The 18,739-nt window shown below is 39.6% G+C and overlaps 2 protein-coding genes across 8 annotated transcripts in view; both read right to left on the bottom strand.

Moving 5' to 3' along the window:
* KAT14 (lysine acetyltransferase 14) overlaps positions 1 to 18,739 on the bottom strand; it is a gene marked incomplete in the record, with an annotated part of 1,940,697 nt that overhangs the window by 1,620,042 nt on the left and 301,916 nt on the right.
* Positions 1 to 18,739, bottom strand: part of MGME1 (mitochondrial genome maintenance exonuclease 1) — a 336,423-nt gene that overhangs the window by 244,278 nt on the left and 73,406 nt on the right. For all 6 annotated transcript variants that reach the window (XM_044056975.1, XM_044056981.1, XM_044056947.1 and 3 more), the window contains one exon: positions 16,168 to 16,778. In XM_044056975.1, coding sequence (XP_043912910.1) covers positions 16,168 to 16,732 — 565 coding nt within the window. In that variant the 5' untranslated portion in view covers positions 16,733 to 16,778. The remainder of the gene's footprint in view (positions 1 to 16,167; positions 16,779 to 18,739) is intronic.

Below are 18,739 nucleotides of genomic sequence, written 5' to 3'. Positions count from 1 at the left end.
AGTGTATAGTTACTTAGAAGAAAAGTCAAGTCATGGCAACAGAACAAAAAGGTAACAAAGGAAAGTCATATAGAACAAAGAATCATTTGTTGCTAAAAAAAAGCCATAATGGAGAATTGTAAAAAGGGAAAGAATCTTTTGTATGGCATGGATAGATTACAAAAAAAAAAAAAACATTTGATAGTATTCCACATTCACGAACAAAGGAGTGCATACAGATGTATAACATACATTCTACATCAGTCAATTACATTACAATGATCATAAAACAGTGGCAAACCACGCTGCAATTAATTAATGACATAAGTTAATATCCATTCAAAGGCGGATATTCTTGAGTGACTCTTTGTCACTGCTGTTATTTTGTATTGATCTTAACACATTAAATGGTTTACTTGACAGATTAGGTCTTTGTTACAGTTTGTTTCCCAAAAAAAAAAAAAAAAAGTACAGTTGTGTACCTACCATAAATGTAGATGTTCGAGTGTATTCACTGTTGCAGTCATTACAATCGGGTTATCCTGCTGGCAGGCTACCCGCAGTTGGCCCGAGTTCCAAAGTCTAGGTCCGGCGTCGGTTGCTGTTGCCTCCTCCCTGATGTCAGTGCGCCAGGGGTATAAAAGATGCAGCCGACACCATTTTCTTCAGTTTTTCTTGCCCCAGATGTCAGGTGCCCCTAAAATGGTAGGCTAAATTATACCAATAAGCATGCATACACAAAAAACAACTTTTCCGTCATCTATAAGCAAATACACCACATAGGTTGTATAGAATAGAGAAGTACAGATAAGTCCCAGCAAGGAAAAGGGGGATGGTGGGAGGGTAACCTGGACTGCAACAGTGAATACACTCGAACATCTACATTTATGGTAGGTACACAACTGTACTATGTTCGTGTTTCACTGTTGCAGTCATTACAATTGGGTTGAATCCCAAAGCTAAGGTTGGGAGGCTGGAGCTAAATAGGATTAGGAGAGGCTATCAGGCCCTGCAGAACTGCAGTGGCAAAGCCTGCCTTGGATTTAGAGTAGAGAGGTAAGTGATAGTGCTTTGTAAAAGTATGCACTGAACTCCAAGTTGCAGCCTCTAAGATGTCTTTGGTTGGTACTCCTCTGAGGAAGGCTGCTGGTCCCATGCAGGTATTGGTGCTCTCCTTGGAGGTCTTATGTTTTTGGCCCCTCTGAGGTACTGCCTTAGTAATGGATGAGAAAAAATAGGTGGTTCTGTATTGTAATGAGCTGAAATGGCAGAGGCATGAATTTTAACTGATGAAAAGGAAAGGCCTTTATCCAGCATCTCAGTTAAGTATTGCAAAATCTGAGGAATATTTGGAACAGTCATGTCAATGCCTTGTGCCTGGTTCAAGCACAGAATATCTTCCATGTTTCTGCATAAGATATTCTGGTGCTAGGCCTCCTGGCCTCCAAAATAACATCCATCACTACTTTAGAGAGAGGTGTGTCTTGAATGGCTACATTACCTGCCATGCTGCCAAGTTTAAGGTCCTGAGTTGGCTGTGCAGTATCTGACTGTCTTGTTGGGTCAGTAAGTGAGGAATTTGAGGTAATGTCCAAGCTGGGCATTGAGACAAGCTCTTTAGGACTGGGTACCAGTGCTGGCGGGGCCAGTCTGGGGCAATCAGGATCATTTTTGGCTTCTCTTGTCTGACCTTTAGGAGTACCTTGGGGAGGAGACGCAGAGGAGGAAAGGCATATACTGTTAGACTTTTCCAGCTGAATGACAGAGCATCCACTTTCCATGCTTGCTTGTGATAAATCCTTGTACAGAATCTCTGTAGTTGGCAGTTGTGAGGAGAGGCAAATAGGTCTATGTCCGGTCATCCCCAGTTCCTTGTTATCATACTGAAGACTTGTCGATCCAATTTCCACTCGTGGGGATCCATTAGGTTTCTGCTTAGTTTGTCTGCCAGAGTATTTATCCTTCCTGGCAGGAATTGTACTTGCAGATGTACTTGGTAAGTCAGTGCTGTGTCCCACAAGTTCATGGCTAGTCTGCAGAGGGGGTAGGAATGCGTGCCCCCCTGCTTGTTTAAGTACCACATGACTATATTATTGTCCGTCTTTATCAGAAGTTATCCTGGATGAAGTAGATCCTTGAAGGCTGTCAGGGCATTCTGAACAGCTAGCATCTCTTTCTGATTGATATGTAGATGCATTTGACTTGCGGACCATGTACCCTGAATACATCTTCCTGCCATATGGGCCCCCCAGGCATAATCTGATGCATCTGTTGTCAATGTCTGCCTGGCTGTGGGTAAGGTGAATGGCTGTCCCATATTTAGGTGACAGGCTTTTGCCCACCATCGAAACTCCTGTTGCAGGCAGGGAATGAGGGTGATTATTGTTTCCAGGCTGTGGCAATGTTGAGTCCAAACACTTTTTAGATACCATTGAAGTTTCCTCATATGCAGTCTTGCATATGGAATTAGCAGTATGCAGGATGCCATGAAGCCCAAAGCCTGCAGAATTTTTCTTGCAGATAACTGGGTCTTTGTTGCCAACATTCTGAAATAAGTAGTCACTTGTCTGTTTGTCTGGCATGAGATAAGCCATCTGGGCAGTTGTATTTAAGCTTGCACCCAGGAATATTATCTCTTGAGAGGGTACGAGTTTTGATTTCTTTTCGTTTACTGTGTACCCTAGACCTGTTAGTAATCTTTTTACAAATGCCAGATGCTGTAGTAGAATGTCCTTGTTCTCTGCTTGAATAAGGCAGTCATCCAAGTAAGGATATATCTGTATTCCTCTTTGTCTGCAAAATGCAATTACTGGTGCCAGGCATTTTGTGAAGACCCTGGGCGCAGTAGATAAGCCAAAGGGCAGTGCAGAGAATTGGTAGTGCATTGAGCCAGCTGTAAATCTGAGGTATCTTCTGCATGACTGCCTGACTGGGACATGCAGGTATGTCTCTTTTAGGTCTAAAGTCACAAGCCAAGCCTTCCTGCCCAACATGGGCAGAAGCTGTTGCAGAGTTAACATTTTGAATTTTGGAATATCCAGGAATGTGTTTAGAATAGACAGGTCCAGTATTGGTCTCCAGGCTTTGTCCTTTCTGGGTAACAAGAATAGCCTTGAGTAAAATCCTTGTCCCTGCTCTTGCTGTGGTACTTGCTGAATGGCTCTCATGTCCATGAGGGATGAAACTTGTTTTTGTGCCTCTGCCCATTGATTGCGTGGCAGGTCTGGCATACCATTTGGCCTTGACAGGGTGTGAAAGTGGAACCTGTACCCTTGAGATACGATATTTAAGACCCATTTGTCCTGAGTGATCATATGCCAATTTTGTGAAAAAAGTGCTAGTTTCCCCAAAGGAGTTGCCAGAAGATAAGTGCTTGGTGCTGGCAGGGGAAAGTCATTGAGACTGTTTTTTCTGTATGGCTGTGATTTTTCCTCTCCGCTTTTGGAGGTAGAAGCACCCCGTTGTTTAGACCTGCATGAGCCTTGGGGTTGTGATCTGCCTCTGGGGCGTCTGTATCTGCCTCTTTGCGGCCTGTCTGACACTGAAAAGGACCAATTCTTTGTAGGCCAGTTCCTGCTAAATCTGAGAGGCTGTACTGTAAAAAATCCTTCACTGTTTGCATAGAGTTAGCTTTGTCCTCCATTTTCTTTAACACTTCTTCCGCTTCAACACCAAACAAGGTATCATGTTGTAATGGAGCATCTAAGAGTTTTGCTTTAACATGATCAGGCAGATTCTGTTCTTTTAACCAAGCATGCCTCCTAATGACAGAACCTGTAACTGCGGCCCTGCAGGAGGCCTCTAGAGAATCAAAACCACATTGCAAAGTATGCTTTCCCACTTGTTCAGCTGCATGCAATAAATCCTGCATTTCTTTGTTTTCTGCACATTCTGAATTTGTCAACATTTTCTGTTTAAGCTGTGACATTAGATATTGCTGATATTTAAGCATATGAAACTGACAATTTAAAGCTCTTACGGCCAAGGTAGCAGAAGTATAACTCTTTTTCCCCCATCTGTCCAGGGCCCTTGAATCCCTATCAGAGGGGATAGGGTTTTTTTGCAGTGGAAGCCTTGACCCCCTTGGGACCCTGAGAAATAGTTTCTGGGTCAGCAGCAGGGTTTTTGTAAAGAAATTTATGTGAATCAGGAACCTTGTAGTATCTGTCTGGCTTAACAGGAGCTGGTGGTAAAGAGTCAGGAGACAGACCGGACTCTGAAAATACATTATCTGCAATGTCTAAAACAGGAGGAATAGCAAGGGGCCTGTGCTGAGGTAATAAAAGGAAGTCTCTGAGCCTTTTCTTGGATTCAGAGTAATCTTGGCTCTCCCAGTGGAAATGCTCCCTCATAGTATGCAGGGTCTCCCCAAAAGAATAATCCTCAGGAGGAGAGGCTGAAGTCATAGATTCTTCAGAATCAGAATCCTCATCGGGAGGAAGGGAATATTCCTGTTCAGAAGATGAATCAGAGGAAATGGAAACCTGATCTGAAGATTCATATTCTATCTCTTGCCTAGGCCTCTTATCAGGAGGGGGATGGGAACCCCTGATCAAAGTATTTAGGTCTTCGGCCATTTTAAACATCTGTTTTTTAGGCATGGAGGCCTGTCCAGGAGAATACTGTACTTGTTTCTTTGTCTTTAGAACTGCTTTAGTCTTTGCCTTTGAAGCTGAATACGGTTTTACATATAACTGTGTAGGGCTGAAAACACCCTCAGAAGCCAATGCCTGCTCAGCGGCTCCGGACCCATCTGAGGGAATAGTTTCCGAGTGTCCAATACCTTCAGTTTCCAGCGGCCTAGTCGGCTCAACGTGGGAGTCGGAAGCGGCCTGTGGCTCTGAGGTAGCAGGTGTCAGGGGCTGCGAAAGCACCTCACTGAGAACCGGCAAACCGGCGACAGGCCTAACAGAAGCCTCATCGTCGGTTTTGGTCCTCGGATGTTTTTCTTTTTCTTTGTGCTTTTTATAAACTCTGGTCGTCGGCTGTTCCAACGGCATTATATAATTGAATCTTCTGCCAAAGTAATGAAATGCAAAATCGTACCGACGCTTAATAGTGCGTTGGTTAAATCTAGCACAAAACCGACAACTAGCAACATCGTGGTCAGGGCCTAGGCAAGGAATACAGTAAGAACGAAAATCCTTATGAGGTATTTGCTTCCCACAAGAAATACAATTATTAACTTTTTCTGACATCGGTCTGGAGCAAGAAAAAAGTTTCTAACGGGTACTTAGCTTTAATGAAGACTTCGGATCTGAAATTCCAATTTGAAAATCTCAGGAGTCGGCCGACCGGCACTTGCAAACTGCTTTTGCTTCGGGCACCGCGCGGCAAGAAAGACTGAAGAAAATGGCGTCGGCTGCATCTTTTATATCCCTGGCGCACTGACGTCAGGGAGAAGGCGACAGCAACCAACGCCAGACCTAGACTTTGGAACTCGGGTCGACTGCGGGTAGCCTGCCAGCAGGATAACCCAATTGTAATGACTGCAACAGTGAAACACGATGAACATCATGCTTAAACAATTTCTCATCTTCTTTTTGTGGGTGACTGAAAACTGTATATTCATCATATGAGTTGTTGAAAGCATAACTGCAGGTGGTTAAAACTTTCTCAGATATAAGAATGACATTCGGTCTTGATAAATGTGCAAAAGCAACATTTAAAGCAGGAAAGTTACACTAGCAAAAAATATCAATCTAGGACAGTAATGTGATATAGAAGAACTTGAACAGGAAAGTGTGTATAAATATTTGGGAACTGATGAAGGATCGGCAATAAAACATGAACAAATGCAAATAAAACTCAATAAAGAACACTCCAGAAAATTAAATTGACATCTAGGAATAAAGTCCAAGCTATAAACTAATTTCCTCTTCCTGTTTTAATTTACAGTTTTCGTGTGACCGACTGGCCCCAAGAGGTAATGGCTCAGATGGAGAGAAAAATTAGAAAACTGCTTCATGCTTATCAAATGATACATAAAAATCAGTGTATACCAAGATTATATATATTCTACACTCTGAAGGAGGTATGGGCCTCCTTGAAATTGATTACATTTACAGATCTGTGGTTGTGGGACTGCATAGATATCTGCTGACCCTTCAGCTGACCTTGTCAGATTCAAATACAGTGAAAGTTTGACAACATGAGGAAAAGTCGTCTTTGAGCACCTCTCTGCTTAGTTTAGAAGACTTACTCAGGTGGCAAGTGGGAACAGAAATCAAACCAGAAGTAGAGAAAAATCAGACAGCAACTGAATGGGCCAAAAAAACAAAAGAAAGAATGTACGGAGAAGGATCAGATGAGAAATAAAGTAAAGCCATAAATATAGTGGCAGGTATAGAGATCTCCTGGAACAACTTCATGTTGATCAGGAATTGACACAAGAATGGTTAAGGAGAGGCGAGTTGAAATCAAAGGATGAAAGGTTAATAATTGCAGCACAAGACAGTGGACTACGTACACATTAAGTCCATTGGACATGTTGGAGAAACAGAAAAATGTAGGTTTTGAAAAACAAAGAATTTGATACAGTCACACACCTTGTTGGTGGGTGTGATATTCTTATGCCAGTGGGCCTGTACACTGGAAAACACAATAATCTGGCAAGATTGTTGCACTGCGGGTTGCTCAAATACTACAATACAGAAGTAGCTGAAAATCACTGGAAACATGAACACACAGGCATGATAAAGTATGATGAAGTGTACATCACATGCCATTACCATCAATTCAAAAAATAGATGAGAGAAAAACAGATGTAGCAGTCCGTGAAAAAATATATAAATCACTCAAATTGCTACAGCTGGCAATTACACTGTCTCATGTACAGGGAGAGACAAAGTCAAGAAATATCAAGATTTGCAGGTAGAAACTAGAGCAATGTGGAAAATAACCAGACAGTCCAGATTCTCTCCTCTCTTCACCTCGCTCCTCCTCTTTCCTCTCCCTTCCCCTTTATCCCCGCCCCTCTCTTATCCTATCAGTGTTCCTCTTGCCTCTCCTAGCTTTTCCTTTTTCCTCTCCTTCTGTCCCTCTCTCCTCACATACTTTCTTCTCCTAATCCTCTCTCATCTATCCCATCTACTCTTCCCTCCTCTCTCCAATTCCCTCTCTCCCAGTCCCCTCCTCCATCCCATCTCCCATTCTCCCCAGCCCCTCCCCTCTCCTCCCTCTGATCTGCTTGCTGATGTAGTCCATCACCAGCATGCACAGGAATGGGCTTAGAGATGAATACTGATGCACAACCACTCCAAATGGAAACCCATCTAGGAGTATGAAAACTGCTTGTAGTGGAGTCACTGGGTCCTTGTACACAGACTGCATTAATTTCTAGCAATACTTCCAGGAGTTTGAACCATTGCAGGAATGGCCAAATCAGCCTTCTTATGACATTGTTAAATGCTTTCTTTGCATCTAGGCATGCAGATCCAGAATACCAAGGCTATAAAATTCTCAGGAGCAGTTCTGTCCTGTAAACTACACATTCACCCCTACTGCTACATATGCAGAGAATTTGAAACTACACCCAAAAGCCTCACCTGTAACCAGGTCAGCCATGAATTCAGCAAGCCAGAACCTGATGCACATAAAATACTATCCAAACATCCCACTGACCAGAGTAAATCAAACATTCACATTCAATAAAACACAGCAGTGGGGAAGAGTCCACAAAATGTGGATAAATTTGAACCATGTCAGATATAATAATCCACTCTTGAATTCCCAAAAATACATTAGTAAATTGGTACATCCAGTGTGTGTAATGAAATCACATAACTTAAAGGACTTCAGGCAGGTATGACATTGCCACGGACTCTCGATGAAGTCAAACCTAGGGGATCCTCCCAAGTAGTCTGAAAAGGATTAAGGGCATTTCTGACATGAGATTTTATGATTAGGGCAATGGAAGCATTTCCAGTGCCCTTATAAAACTATGAGTTTGATTACGAAGCTATACGAGGGATCATAGGTGAAAATTAAATTGGGGATGGGGTCTTCTCTACTAAGATCTGTTTGAACCCAGAAAAGGTAACCCCTTTCCCCTTTGGTATCTATGTTACATTTAGAAACAATGGCAAAGAAAATAAGGGACTCAGGAATTCAAGAATATAATTGGTATGGTACTCACGAAAAGTTATATTTATTTGCAGATACGATTTTATACCCACTACAAAACAGAAAAGGACAATTCAGTGTTATGGTACATTCTGAGACAGTTTTACGTATTTTCAGGATATAAAATTTATGAAGACAAAACAAAGGCAATAACTAAACTATGTACCTACACATGAATTAGTTCAGCAATACCCATATTTATGGGGGGGATGATAAAACGAAGTAAGGTTAAAAATGGATTCTGTTATGGCGGCTAAGAAAATATAAGAAACTAAACAAAAGATAATATAAAAACTGAAATCTGAAGCTCTATTTATGGATATGGACAGCAGTATACAACAACTGAAAATGTTTTTAGTCCCTTTACTTTTATTCAAGTCAGATATGTTTTTTATCAATCAGAGAAGTTGTGGATATTGAAATATTTTATCTGGGAGGGGAAGAGGGCAAGAGTCAAGTGGGACAAGTTGATCCTTCCAATAAAACAAGGTGGTCTGGGATTACCTGATTTGAAGGGGTATTTCACAGCTACACAAATGAGGCTTCTATACACAGCACAAACAGAAAGCTATAATTCAAAGTGGAAAAGGATGATGATGAAATAGGGGGAAACTCAAGAAACAAGGATAAACTGGGATTCTGGGTGCAGATCCTCAAGAAGAATAACAATAACCATACAGAGTGTCATATTCATACAGTAGCAGAAAGTATTCTAAGAACCAAGCCAACATGGGGATGGAGAAAGGAGATTCTGCAGATAGGGATGACTGCAATTAGGGGTACACAGAATAGGCAAGATGGGGCTGGAATTTACTGGAGAAAACAAACTGGCAAAGGAACCAAGGTATTGGGAGCAAATAATTAGAGAGGAAAAGGCAACAGAATGGGAAGAGGCCAAGAATTCATTTGGACTGCAGGCTAGAGATTGCCTTCCCTATCAAGGATTGATAGAGTACAGGCAAAGAGTAGGAAACAAGGACTGAAACCAAAAGACCAGCACTGGTAAAGTTTTAAAGTAGAATCTAGAACAGAAGCTGCTGTTAAAAAAAAAAAAAAAAAAAAGATAATTAGTAGGGCATACAAAATATTGCACAATAACTATTGGATCAGCAATTCACAAACAATGGGGGAGACGTATACATGACTTCCAAAACTGCAACAAAGTCTAGAAGAATTAGGATCTTTGCTTGAAAGTGTTTGCATTGGTATTTTTATACCCCAAGCAGACTACAAAGAATTTTTCCTAACGTAGATTGCAAATCTTGGAGGTATGATGGGGAAAAAGAAGGTAATTGGGAACATCTTTTTTGGGAGTGTAAGGAGTTGGCAAACTTTAAAAATTCCCTGCAGACTACTTTAACAGAAATAGTGGGTGAGGAAATCGGTGTAACTAAGGAAATTTTTTTTTGAACTATGATACATAATCAGAACTGCCTAGACATAGTAAAGCCTTGCCAAATTTAATTCTGGTTGCTGCCAAAACAGTAATTACGGGAAAATGGAAACATTAAACCAACTGTACTAGAAGGAGTGAATACAGTAACAGAGATAAAACAGCTGGAAGTGGGATGTTTAGAACAGAGTAAGAGCAAATTACATAAAAAAGGGAACTGGAGGAACAATATATGCAGAAACATGTTTTGGAGGAGAAATGAGGTTTAAGGGAAGGCAGGAATTGAATGAGCTTTTTAATGTTTGACAATGACTGGATAGATTATAAGTGATGTATAACATGTGTAACTGAAAATGTGTCAATATGGTTTGTTTTCATTTATATAAATGTAAAGTTTACCTATGTCATAAGTGATTTAATGTGTTTCTTGTTTTAAGAAGAGTATTTATGATAATGACATTGTCAGTGCTCATAATGGAAGCTGACAATCTAAGATGGCTCTCTCTTTTAGATATGCAATAAGACATGGTAATCTTATCAAGCATCCTCGCAAGCATGGGAAACATTTGCTTTGCAAAATCATATCTCAGGTGACACTTGGACAGCAAGAAAAAAAATGTTAGCATTCAGTCAGCAGCTAAGGATACGTTCAGTGCTTATCTGACTGAAATGAGATGTGCAATCACAGTGTTTTATATTCAATGGGTTTCACCCCTCTCATGGAAGTACAAGTACTGAACAGGGACTGTTCCACTTTTCTATCCTCATAGTGTCTCTATTCTATATTACTATGAATTCCAGAGCAAAGCAAAAATACACACGGAAGTTATAGGTGAAGGTAGTTTTGTTTAATTCCAGAAAGGTCAACAAGAAAAATGGGCGATTTAAAAAATTTTTTCTGTCTGGAGGAGACTGACAACAGTACGATTACCGACAAATGCTTTACAGACCAAAAATGCACATCACTGATTCTAGTGATTTCATTGCAGCAGGTCCAAATGCAGAAGTGACGCAAGGCTAACCATTTAACTAAAAGAAAAACTAAAAGCTGTAAACAAAGAAGACAGCTCATGACCATAAATCATTCATACAAGAAATACAATTAGTGCAACTCTGATACAGGACTCCACACTATATCCTTTATACAGCAAGACAACTTCCTAACTAACTCTAGGATGAAAAAAAGAGAAAAAGAAAAAAAAAAAAATAAAATCTGGGCATATATGTGCTAAGATATGAAACAGGGCAGACTCTACCGTTCCTTCAAGGATAAAAGTCCACACTTGTCCCAAGATCCTTAGTGAGATGGACTGCTCCACTAGAAGGGCCTTCTCTGTGATTACATGCAACCAGGATTCGAAGATATGGCAAACAGAGATCAAGTTCGGAACTCACAGATGTCCATTAGGACTACTCTATCCCCAGGCAGCACAAGAACAGCATCAAAACTGTGCAAGAGAAGCTGCCAGGGTTGTCCTTTTGGGTGACTTAGCTGGCATTGGCAGGAGGGGGAACATGTACAAATTAAAAGCTTCCTTGAGTGGTGAGAAGGGCTCCTCCTCCTGTGTGGCTGAAGACTTGTCAGACTAGAAAAGGAGATTATAAATGACTCAACTATGGTGGTGGTCAAAGGACAGTTTGCTATCAAAATAAATACTACAGTCCCTGGTGACTGTATCAAATTTCAGTGGAGTGTTATCAATCTGGTAAAATCAGATGAGCATATATTTTGGAGGTTTTGTAGCCTTTCAAGATAAGCATAGATATACAGAGTCATTTCTATTAAGTGTTCTTGAAGAATGTCATCCTTGGGTGGGCATGAACCACCAATCTTTTGGTGTGCAATCAAATGTGCTAGCCACCTGCTCCACACAGCCAAAAAAATGGGATTTCATTAAGCCAGATACAAGGCTAACAGCGTGGGAAAATTAGACTGAAAAAGCACAGCTTGGCAACAAGGAAGTCCTACAAGTCCTGCAGGTAGATCACTCAAAAATGTAATTGGTCATGTCAGCTGATCAGATTCAGACACATCCTCCAACAATGACACTATTCCTCAATTCCCAAAAGCACACACATCTGTTCAATCACAGGAAAGAGTAGTGGAGTTTCTCAAATATTCCAATCAACTGTCTTCCATTTAAAGTAAACACCATTCCAGGCTGTGACCGAAAAGATCTGGACTGTAACAATGTACCTACATGGTTATCAAATGAGTAATAAGACAATGTCATGAAGCAAATTAAGCTGCAAAAACTTGTAGCTCAGCTTGGAACATACTATTTAAATAAATTCACCACAAGCTTAATTTTTTGCTTGAAGCAAACATTAAAAATAAGCCCCACCATGAGCCAAGTATGGGTTCCACTTATTTTACACAAAGATAATTCTGATACTGATATCTCCTGACAGTTGTAGATTTTATTGGCTATTTTTTTAACCGGAAATGAGTTAACTGAAAAGTAGAGTTACCATTCTATTGTACATACCTATTCATGTCTATGTAACTATCTACAGTACTGCAGATTATCAAACATCTCAGTAGCACTAAGTGTTGCTACCTTTTCAAATTCTCATGTGGGAAATTTTGTGTAGAAACGTGAGATTATGTGGGACAAAACATACCCAAGGCCAGTGCAAAGAACAGAACTTCATTTTTTTGCCAAAATAAAAGCTTATTCTTGTAACATTTCAGTCGTTTATGCTACTTCATGTAACACTTGGGTATTTCAGATACAAAATAACTTTTATGCAGCTATTAAAGAAAACTTAGGAAAAAATGTTGTCCTAAATCTCAGGAGATTTGCCTTTTTTTTATTTTTTTTTTTTGTGAGACACGTCTGCTCAAAGAGGGATAGGTAGTAACCCTAAGTGCTGCAACATACATGCAGCACACTGGTACAAGTTGTCACATATTGCTGTAGTTCGTCTCAGATGTTGGATGAAAAAGTATGTCTAGCAACACTAGTACTGTTAAGTAGTAGTGATATAAGCAATACTATACATAATTTACTCAAATGGAGATATACGAATTTTACTCTATTAAACTTGTGGACAGGATTTACCATCATTGTTGGAAAGAACCTTAGCTATGTAATGCTGAGATGAGTTTAGAAATCAGAGAGTTTGAATGAGTTTAGCCATGTTAACAGTGTAGTATGAATGCTACAATTTGGTAGGATGTCTGAACTGCTATTGTTTTTGTGTTGCAGTAATGTAAACGAGAAGGATATACACATGGTCGATTTCAGACTTAGAAACAAACAGAAGAAAGGTAAGAGTAAACTAATTTTAACTAAGTAACCTAGTATTCTAAGACTGTCTGTTGACATGTTACTTTGTTGCAAGTTTGTTGGAGAGAAATGCAGTAGAATGTAGTAATTAAGAAACCATATTAGGAACAGGTTTCATTTTTGATGTGCTGCTGTTTTTTGTTTTTTTTTTTTAATGTTATGTTTCTCTTTTTTTCTTTTTCTTCTCTGGTATCCTGGCCTTTTTGCGTTGTCCCTTTTTAATGGTGTGTACTTTGCTCAAAATTGATGATCTATGTTTTGATACAAACTCTCTAACTTAATTGTAAAAACCTGTGGTTCAGCTAAGAAGACATTCTGAAATACCCGAGCATGCATACCTATATATACTGGACAACCTTTTGTGTTGTTTTCAATTATTTAATTAGTTAATTAATTAGAATTAGCAGCTCATTTTTACTAATTAGAATTAGCTGTCTCACATACTAATTAGAATTAGAATTAGCAAATGCTGAAACTAATTAGGCTAATTAGATTTTTAATTAGCAACTTACTGCTGACCGTCTTAACTTGCAACTTGCCAATCCAAGTTGATGTTGTTGTTGTTTGTCTTTCGGCTTTTCCCGGTTAGGGGTCGCCACAGCGGAACTCCGGTCCTCTAATGATTGGCAGTAGATTTTCACAAACGCCGAGGTGCCAGCTCGACATCCTACCTTCAACGAAGGCACGCCCATTTACATGTCTTTCGAACCCCCACCCAACTGCGGGGAGGACATGCAGACTCCACACAGAAGGCACTCCCCGCACTCCAGCTGAGAATCGAACGGGAGAACCTCTTGCTGTGAGGCAACAACGCTACCGCTGCACCACCGCGGATGTACCAACTTGCCAATCCAAGTGTTAAACTTAAAAACAATGTAGTCAATGTCAAATCATAAAAGTAAAACATTTAGCTAAATAATCAACTGCACAGTAAAACATATTTAAAGCCATAAAATAGTAAAGTTATCAAATAATAATGTTCATCAATTTATCTCTGTTGCACTTGGCAATGACAAACAAGTCCACTGATGTATTACTAAGTCTACTTTGCCTAAGTGAAGCAATGTAGCCAGCAGCACTGAAAACCCTTTCAGCATTTGCTGCAGTAGCAGGTATGCAGTGGTGCTTAAGATGTAACTTGTATAAGGTTGGAAATTGTTCCTAGCACCCAATGTCACTCTAGTAGAGTAGTGTCTCCAAGCTGCTGTATGGCGATGACAAATATGATCCCAATTCTGATTCAACGCTGCTTGTTGATGTGCTGTTTTCCATCACGTATGAAAACGGAATGTCAAGCTGTGAAGCTGATAGTTGTTGCTGTGGTATTGGTGCATAGGCAACTTCTTTTTCTGCAGGTAGTCGATGTTTATATGACTGACTTAGTACTTGCATCTCAGTCAATAATGCCCATCATGCTATGTAGCTATCGCCTGGATCTGTTGTCCACCTCAGCTTGAATAGTGGCTCCTCAGCTGTGGTGATAAGGAAATGTGCCTGGCAAAACAGATAATCGCATCTGTTGCTCAATGATGCCAAGAGACCAGATTTGACTGATGTACAATGCTGTAGTTCAATCTTCTCTGTGTGTTTCTTCAAGCCAACTATTGTCGGTAGAATATGACTACTCGTCACATCAACTTCAGATTGCAGGCGAACAGTAGCCACTTCAAATGGACTCAAGAGCTGCTCCATTTCTCTCAGTACAGCAAAGTCATTTTGTGAGAGCGCAATTCTGGATGGCAGAATGTTGCAAACTTGCTGAAGGATTCCTTCATGTTGTGATTCAATCTTAACTGCCGAAATTAGTGACAGTTTACTGTTCCATTGCGTACTGTTAGAAGATGGAATCTGGATCGATGCTTCTGCCTTCAACAACTCCATAGCTCAGTATGACTTATGTAAAGATGACATGAAACTATCACATTTGGCTAGGACATTCAGCAAGTCCGTGAAATACCAACTGCAAAGAGTGTGCCATGCACGCATAGCGCACAGATACTGGACTGCTACCCTCTTCTTCAAATCATTCCCAATCAACTGGAACATGTTCCACCTCTTCTCCTGCTTCTTCTTTATCACCTTCCTCCTCTTCATCTGCATCTACCACAACAACAGGCTTAAGGAATGCCTTCACCATGTTGGCGGCATTATCTGTGACTATTCCGACAACTGTCGTCTGACTTGTGAATTGTTTCATAACAGAATGATATATTACAGAAATGTTTTCTGCTATATGTGAGCCCGTAAACCTCTTCATGATTACCAGTCGGGTTTCCAGTTTCTGCTTGTGTATGAATGACAGCCTTACATCGAAGTAGCCATGCGTACACCAACTGGATCATATATCAGCTTAGGCACAGCAATACTGAGAATCGTTCGTCATCTTCTCAATTGTTTTTACTAACTGTCTGCGCTGATCATGAACTTGCGTGATAAACTTAGCTCTCGTTGGAATATGATACAATGGCTGTACAACACTCTTTAGAAAACAAAATCCTTCTTTTTTGACCAGAAGCATATCTAGCATGACAAATCTAATGACAGCATCATGGACTCTTGTTACTCGAAATGCTTTACAACAATGGACAAAAATATTAAGTCAGAGAAAAAATACCATCCAGATCCTGTTGTGGGTTCTTCCTTCTCATGTTTCTTTCTACCTCATAAGTCCTGTATTTTCCAGGATTACACAGCTTTGAGTGACTTACAAAATTAGAAGTCACTGTTCTTGGCTTCCAATCACCAGTAATTCTTTTCTTGCAGGCCTTACTCTCTCTAGAAATTCACATTTTATTATCATTTATATCAGTGAAAGAAGTTGCAACATTATCCAGTATTTCTTGAACAAAGTCTGTCATGTTTGCAATTAAATTAAACAGTAGACAGGAACCAGAAGATGGAAGTTACACACGGTGTAGATAAACAGGTAAATTGCAATTCGGAACTGAAACTGGAATGGGCTGCTGCTATGGTACGATGGTAAGTTAATACGCTGTTAGATTACTACATTTCAATCACTGGTAAATACATAAACCGGTTATGCAATTTTATTCTGATTGCAAAATATATTTAATTAAAGCTCCTAATAAAGACATTTTAATTAGAATTAGTTCAAAACACCATTAATTAGATGGTTATTTATTCTAATTAATTAGAATTGCTGCATTTTCTAATTAGCTAATTAGACACTGACAACTTTAAACATGACTGTGAATCTGGTCTCATATAATAAAGTTAATGCAACAAAGGACTACCAAATTATCAAAAAAAAAAAAAAAAAAAAAGGTAAAACTGCTAGCTTGCCTTTGATATATCTAACAACTCCCCAAATACATGAGAGAGAAAAACGTGGTTACTCCGTAAGTAAACAAGGCTTACCTGCACTGTACTCTCTAAAGCCTTCCTCTCCAAGTTCTACTATCATTCTTCGTTTCCATTTCTCCAAGAAATAGGACTGTTCTATAGGCATGGTTTGACGAAGAATGTATGTTACACTAGGAAAAGGTGTTCGTGAATTAGACATATGTAATTTAGCTCTTAATGGAAACTTTAATTTTTTTTCTAAAGTCGGTTCAGAGACCTTCTTAGGGTTTATAAAGGGAACCATGTTTTTGGGTTCCTGGCCTTCCAAATCTTCTTCTTCAGGAGACTTACTGGCAGATCTTGAGAAAGGTCCATTTAACAACTTGTTCTTTCTGAAATCAGCATCTGATGTTTTCAGCCTGGCTTCAGCCGATATGATAGAGCGTACCAGTGAAGCATATCTCTCTGTGTGAACTTGCTCATAGTGACTGGAATTCTTCTTTCGGACACTACAAAGGCTGGAGGTAGATATGTAAACACGATGCTGTATACTTTGGTATAACTGCTCCAACAGCAGTTTACTTAATCCACTACGGCAGCTACTAAGTACCTGGAAATATTTCATTCTCATATGCAGCATTCACTCGTATTATGTTCCCAACATTTCTATCAGTTTTGGAAGGTTTCTATAAGAGAAGAAACAAAAATACTGTGAGGAGATTGTTGTTAGGAATGGCAAATTACACTAGGAATTGATGATCTTTACTAAAAGTTAAAAAAAAAGGCATCTCTGATTAAGGATTTCAGTTTGGTCTTTTAGATTCGGTCCCTCAAACTCTTGAAGTTTGCCTTAAACCTACCAATTACTGCCACACCTAGGGAGCACTGCATTACTTTTTACAAAATATACCTTTTCTTACTCATATAATCTTATATTTCAGCTGTCACCATCCTACACATTCTCAGATGCAAGAAAAAAAAGGTGCCCAATCTGCCACTGTATAGCTCTCAACCTCAGAGAGCAAGAACTCTAGGTAAAGCCGAAAATAATTGGGATACAAAGGCCAACGATCAAGGACAGAGTCCAAATATTGCTCTTACTAACTTGGCTGCTACAAGTTTTGCATTAGAATTCATTTACTGAAGAATATGAAATCTGAAAACTAAAATGTCACTCATTATTTAGTGGTGTCAATCTTCAATAATTTGCCAGAAAAAAAACAGATTTTGACCAAAAATATGAGGCAAAAATATGGACATTCGGTAAAATTCTGAAAAACCAAAAGGTGTGTTCCACTGTCTAAACCACTGCTCTCTATCCAAAGGAAAGGGAGTCAAAGAACAGCACTGAGTAAAGTCCTAGACTTTCTCCACATTATATTCAGTATTTTAAGCAGTGCATGAATGATAATGGTGCAGCTTCTAACATGAGTAGCATTCACATTCCATTTCAGAAACCATTACTATGTTATGCTCTGTACACATAGACTACACAGCTCTTTATCTGACACCTGCAATCCACTGCCCTATTTTTACAGTATTCATGATGGCCTTCTTTACCTGTACAAAATATAAAATCTTCCCTTTTAAATCTTACCACCAAGAGTCATACAATTTACAGTAAGGTTATCTTACAACTCAGTGTAATGTGCAGGATCCATTTTCTACCTCCCCCTCCCTCCTCTCTTTTGTGACATGTAAAAAGAAGATTTGTGTTTTTAGGCTACACACACTTGTCCCACTACACAACCACTATATTTTGCACTCTCCAAGTACTTATTCCCTCTACACACTGTACTAGATGTGGAACATTAGTCTCCTGGATACAATGTACACGCCTCTTTAGCTAATCAATATCTGTCCCAGATTTAATATACATGCAACATAACACATATTTCAGTATAGTTCTAAACTCATTTCCACAGTTTAATTTTATTTTTGCATTATTTTAACTCAAAATTTCAAATATACATTTTTGGAGCTATTACAAATGAAGAAAGGCAATATTTTTCCAAGCAGTTTTCTCCAAAAATGGGTTCTCAGTCCATGAGCAAAACTTGCTTCCATGTGCAAATGAAATGCTATTCACTATTATATGCAGAGAGAAAAATCACTGCAGAAACTTGTGGCACAAAAAATGATGAAATTCAGTGAAGCTGCACTAAAAAAATGCATTCTGGTTCTGGCAATTTTAATACATCAACCAAAACAATTTAGGTCATGCATTTCTTCAGTGTCGCTTCTATAAGTTTCTATAGGACATCCACATTTTCTGCCACTGGATACCATCTGTACTTTGCATAAAGAAGGCGAGTCTACAGCTACCAAAAAAACTCCCCATTCAAGCAGCAGTAAGCAAACTCTGTCTTATTATTCATGATGAGGTAAGAGAACACAGAAAAATGTGTTATAACTGTGGAAATGCCAAGTGTGATTAGGGCCTACATATACAGAGTGTCAGCTTTCCTCAAATTCCACATTACAGATATGCACCCATCAGTGTTATAAAAGGCAGAGTCCTGTCTGATGCAGTCATCTACATATGTCTAGACCAGTGTGCATGATGAGCTTCAATAGAACAGTAATGTGTACGAGAACAAGGACAGCCAACACATCAGACAGAGCAGCAGACACTCTTGCACCAGTA

Source organism: Protopterus annectens, chromosome 1.part2 (assembly GCF_019279795.1).
Source record: "Protopterus annectens isolate FY-2018-M chromosome 1.part2, PAN1.0, whole genome shotgun sequence".
Taxonomy (NCBI): Eukaryota; Metazoa; Chordata; order Ceratodontiformes; family Protopteridae; genus Protopterus; species Protopterus annectens.
Note: the sequence above shows the minus strand (reverse complement) of the source record. Positions and strands in the feature narration are given on the sequence as shown.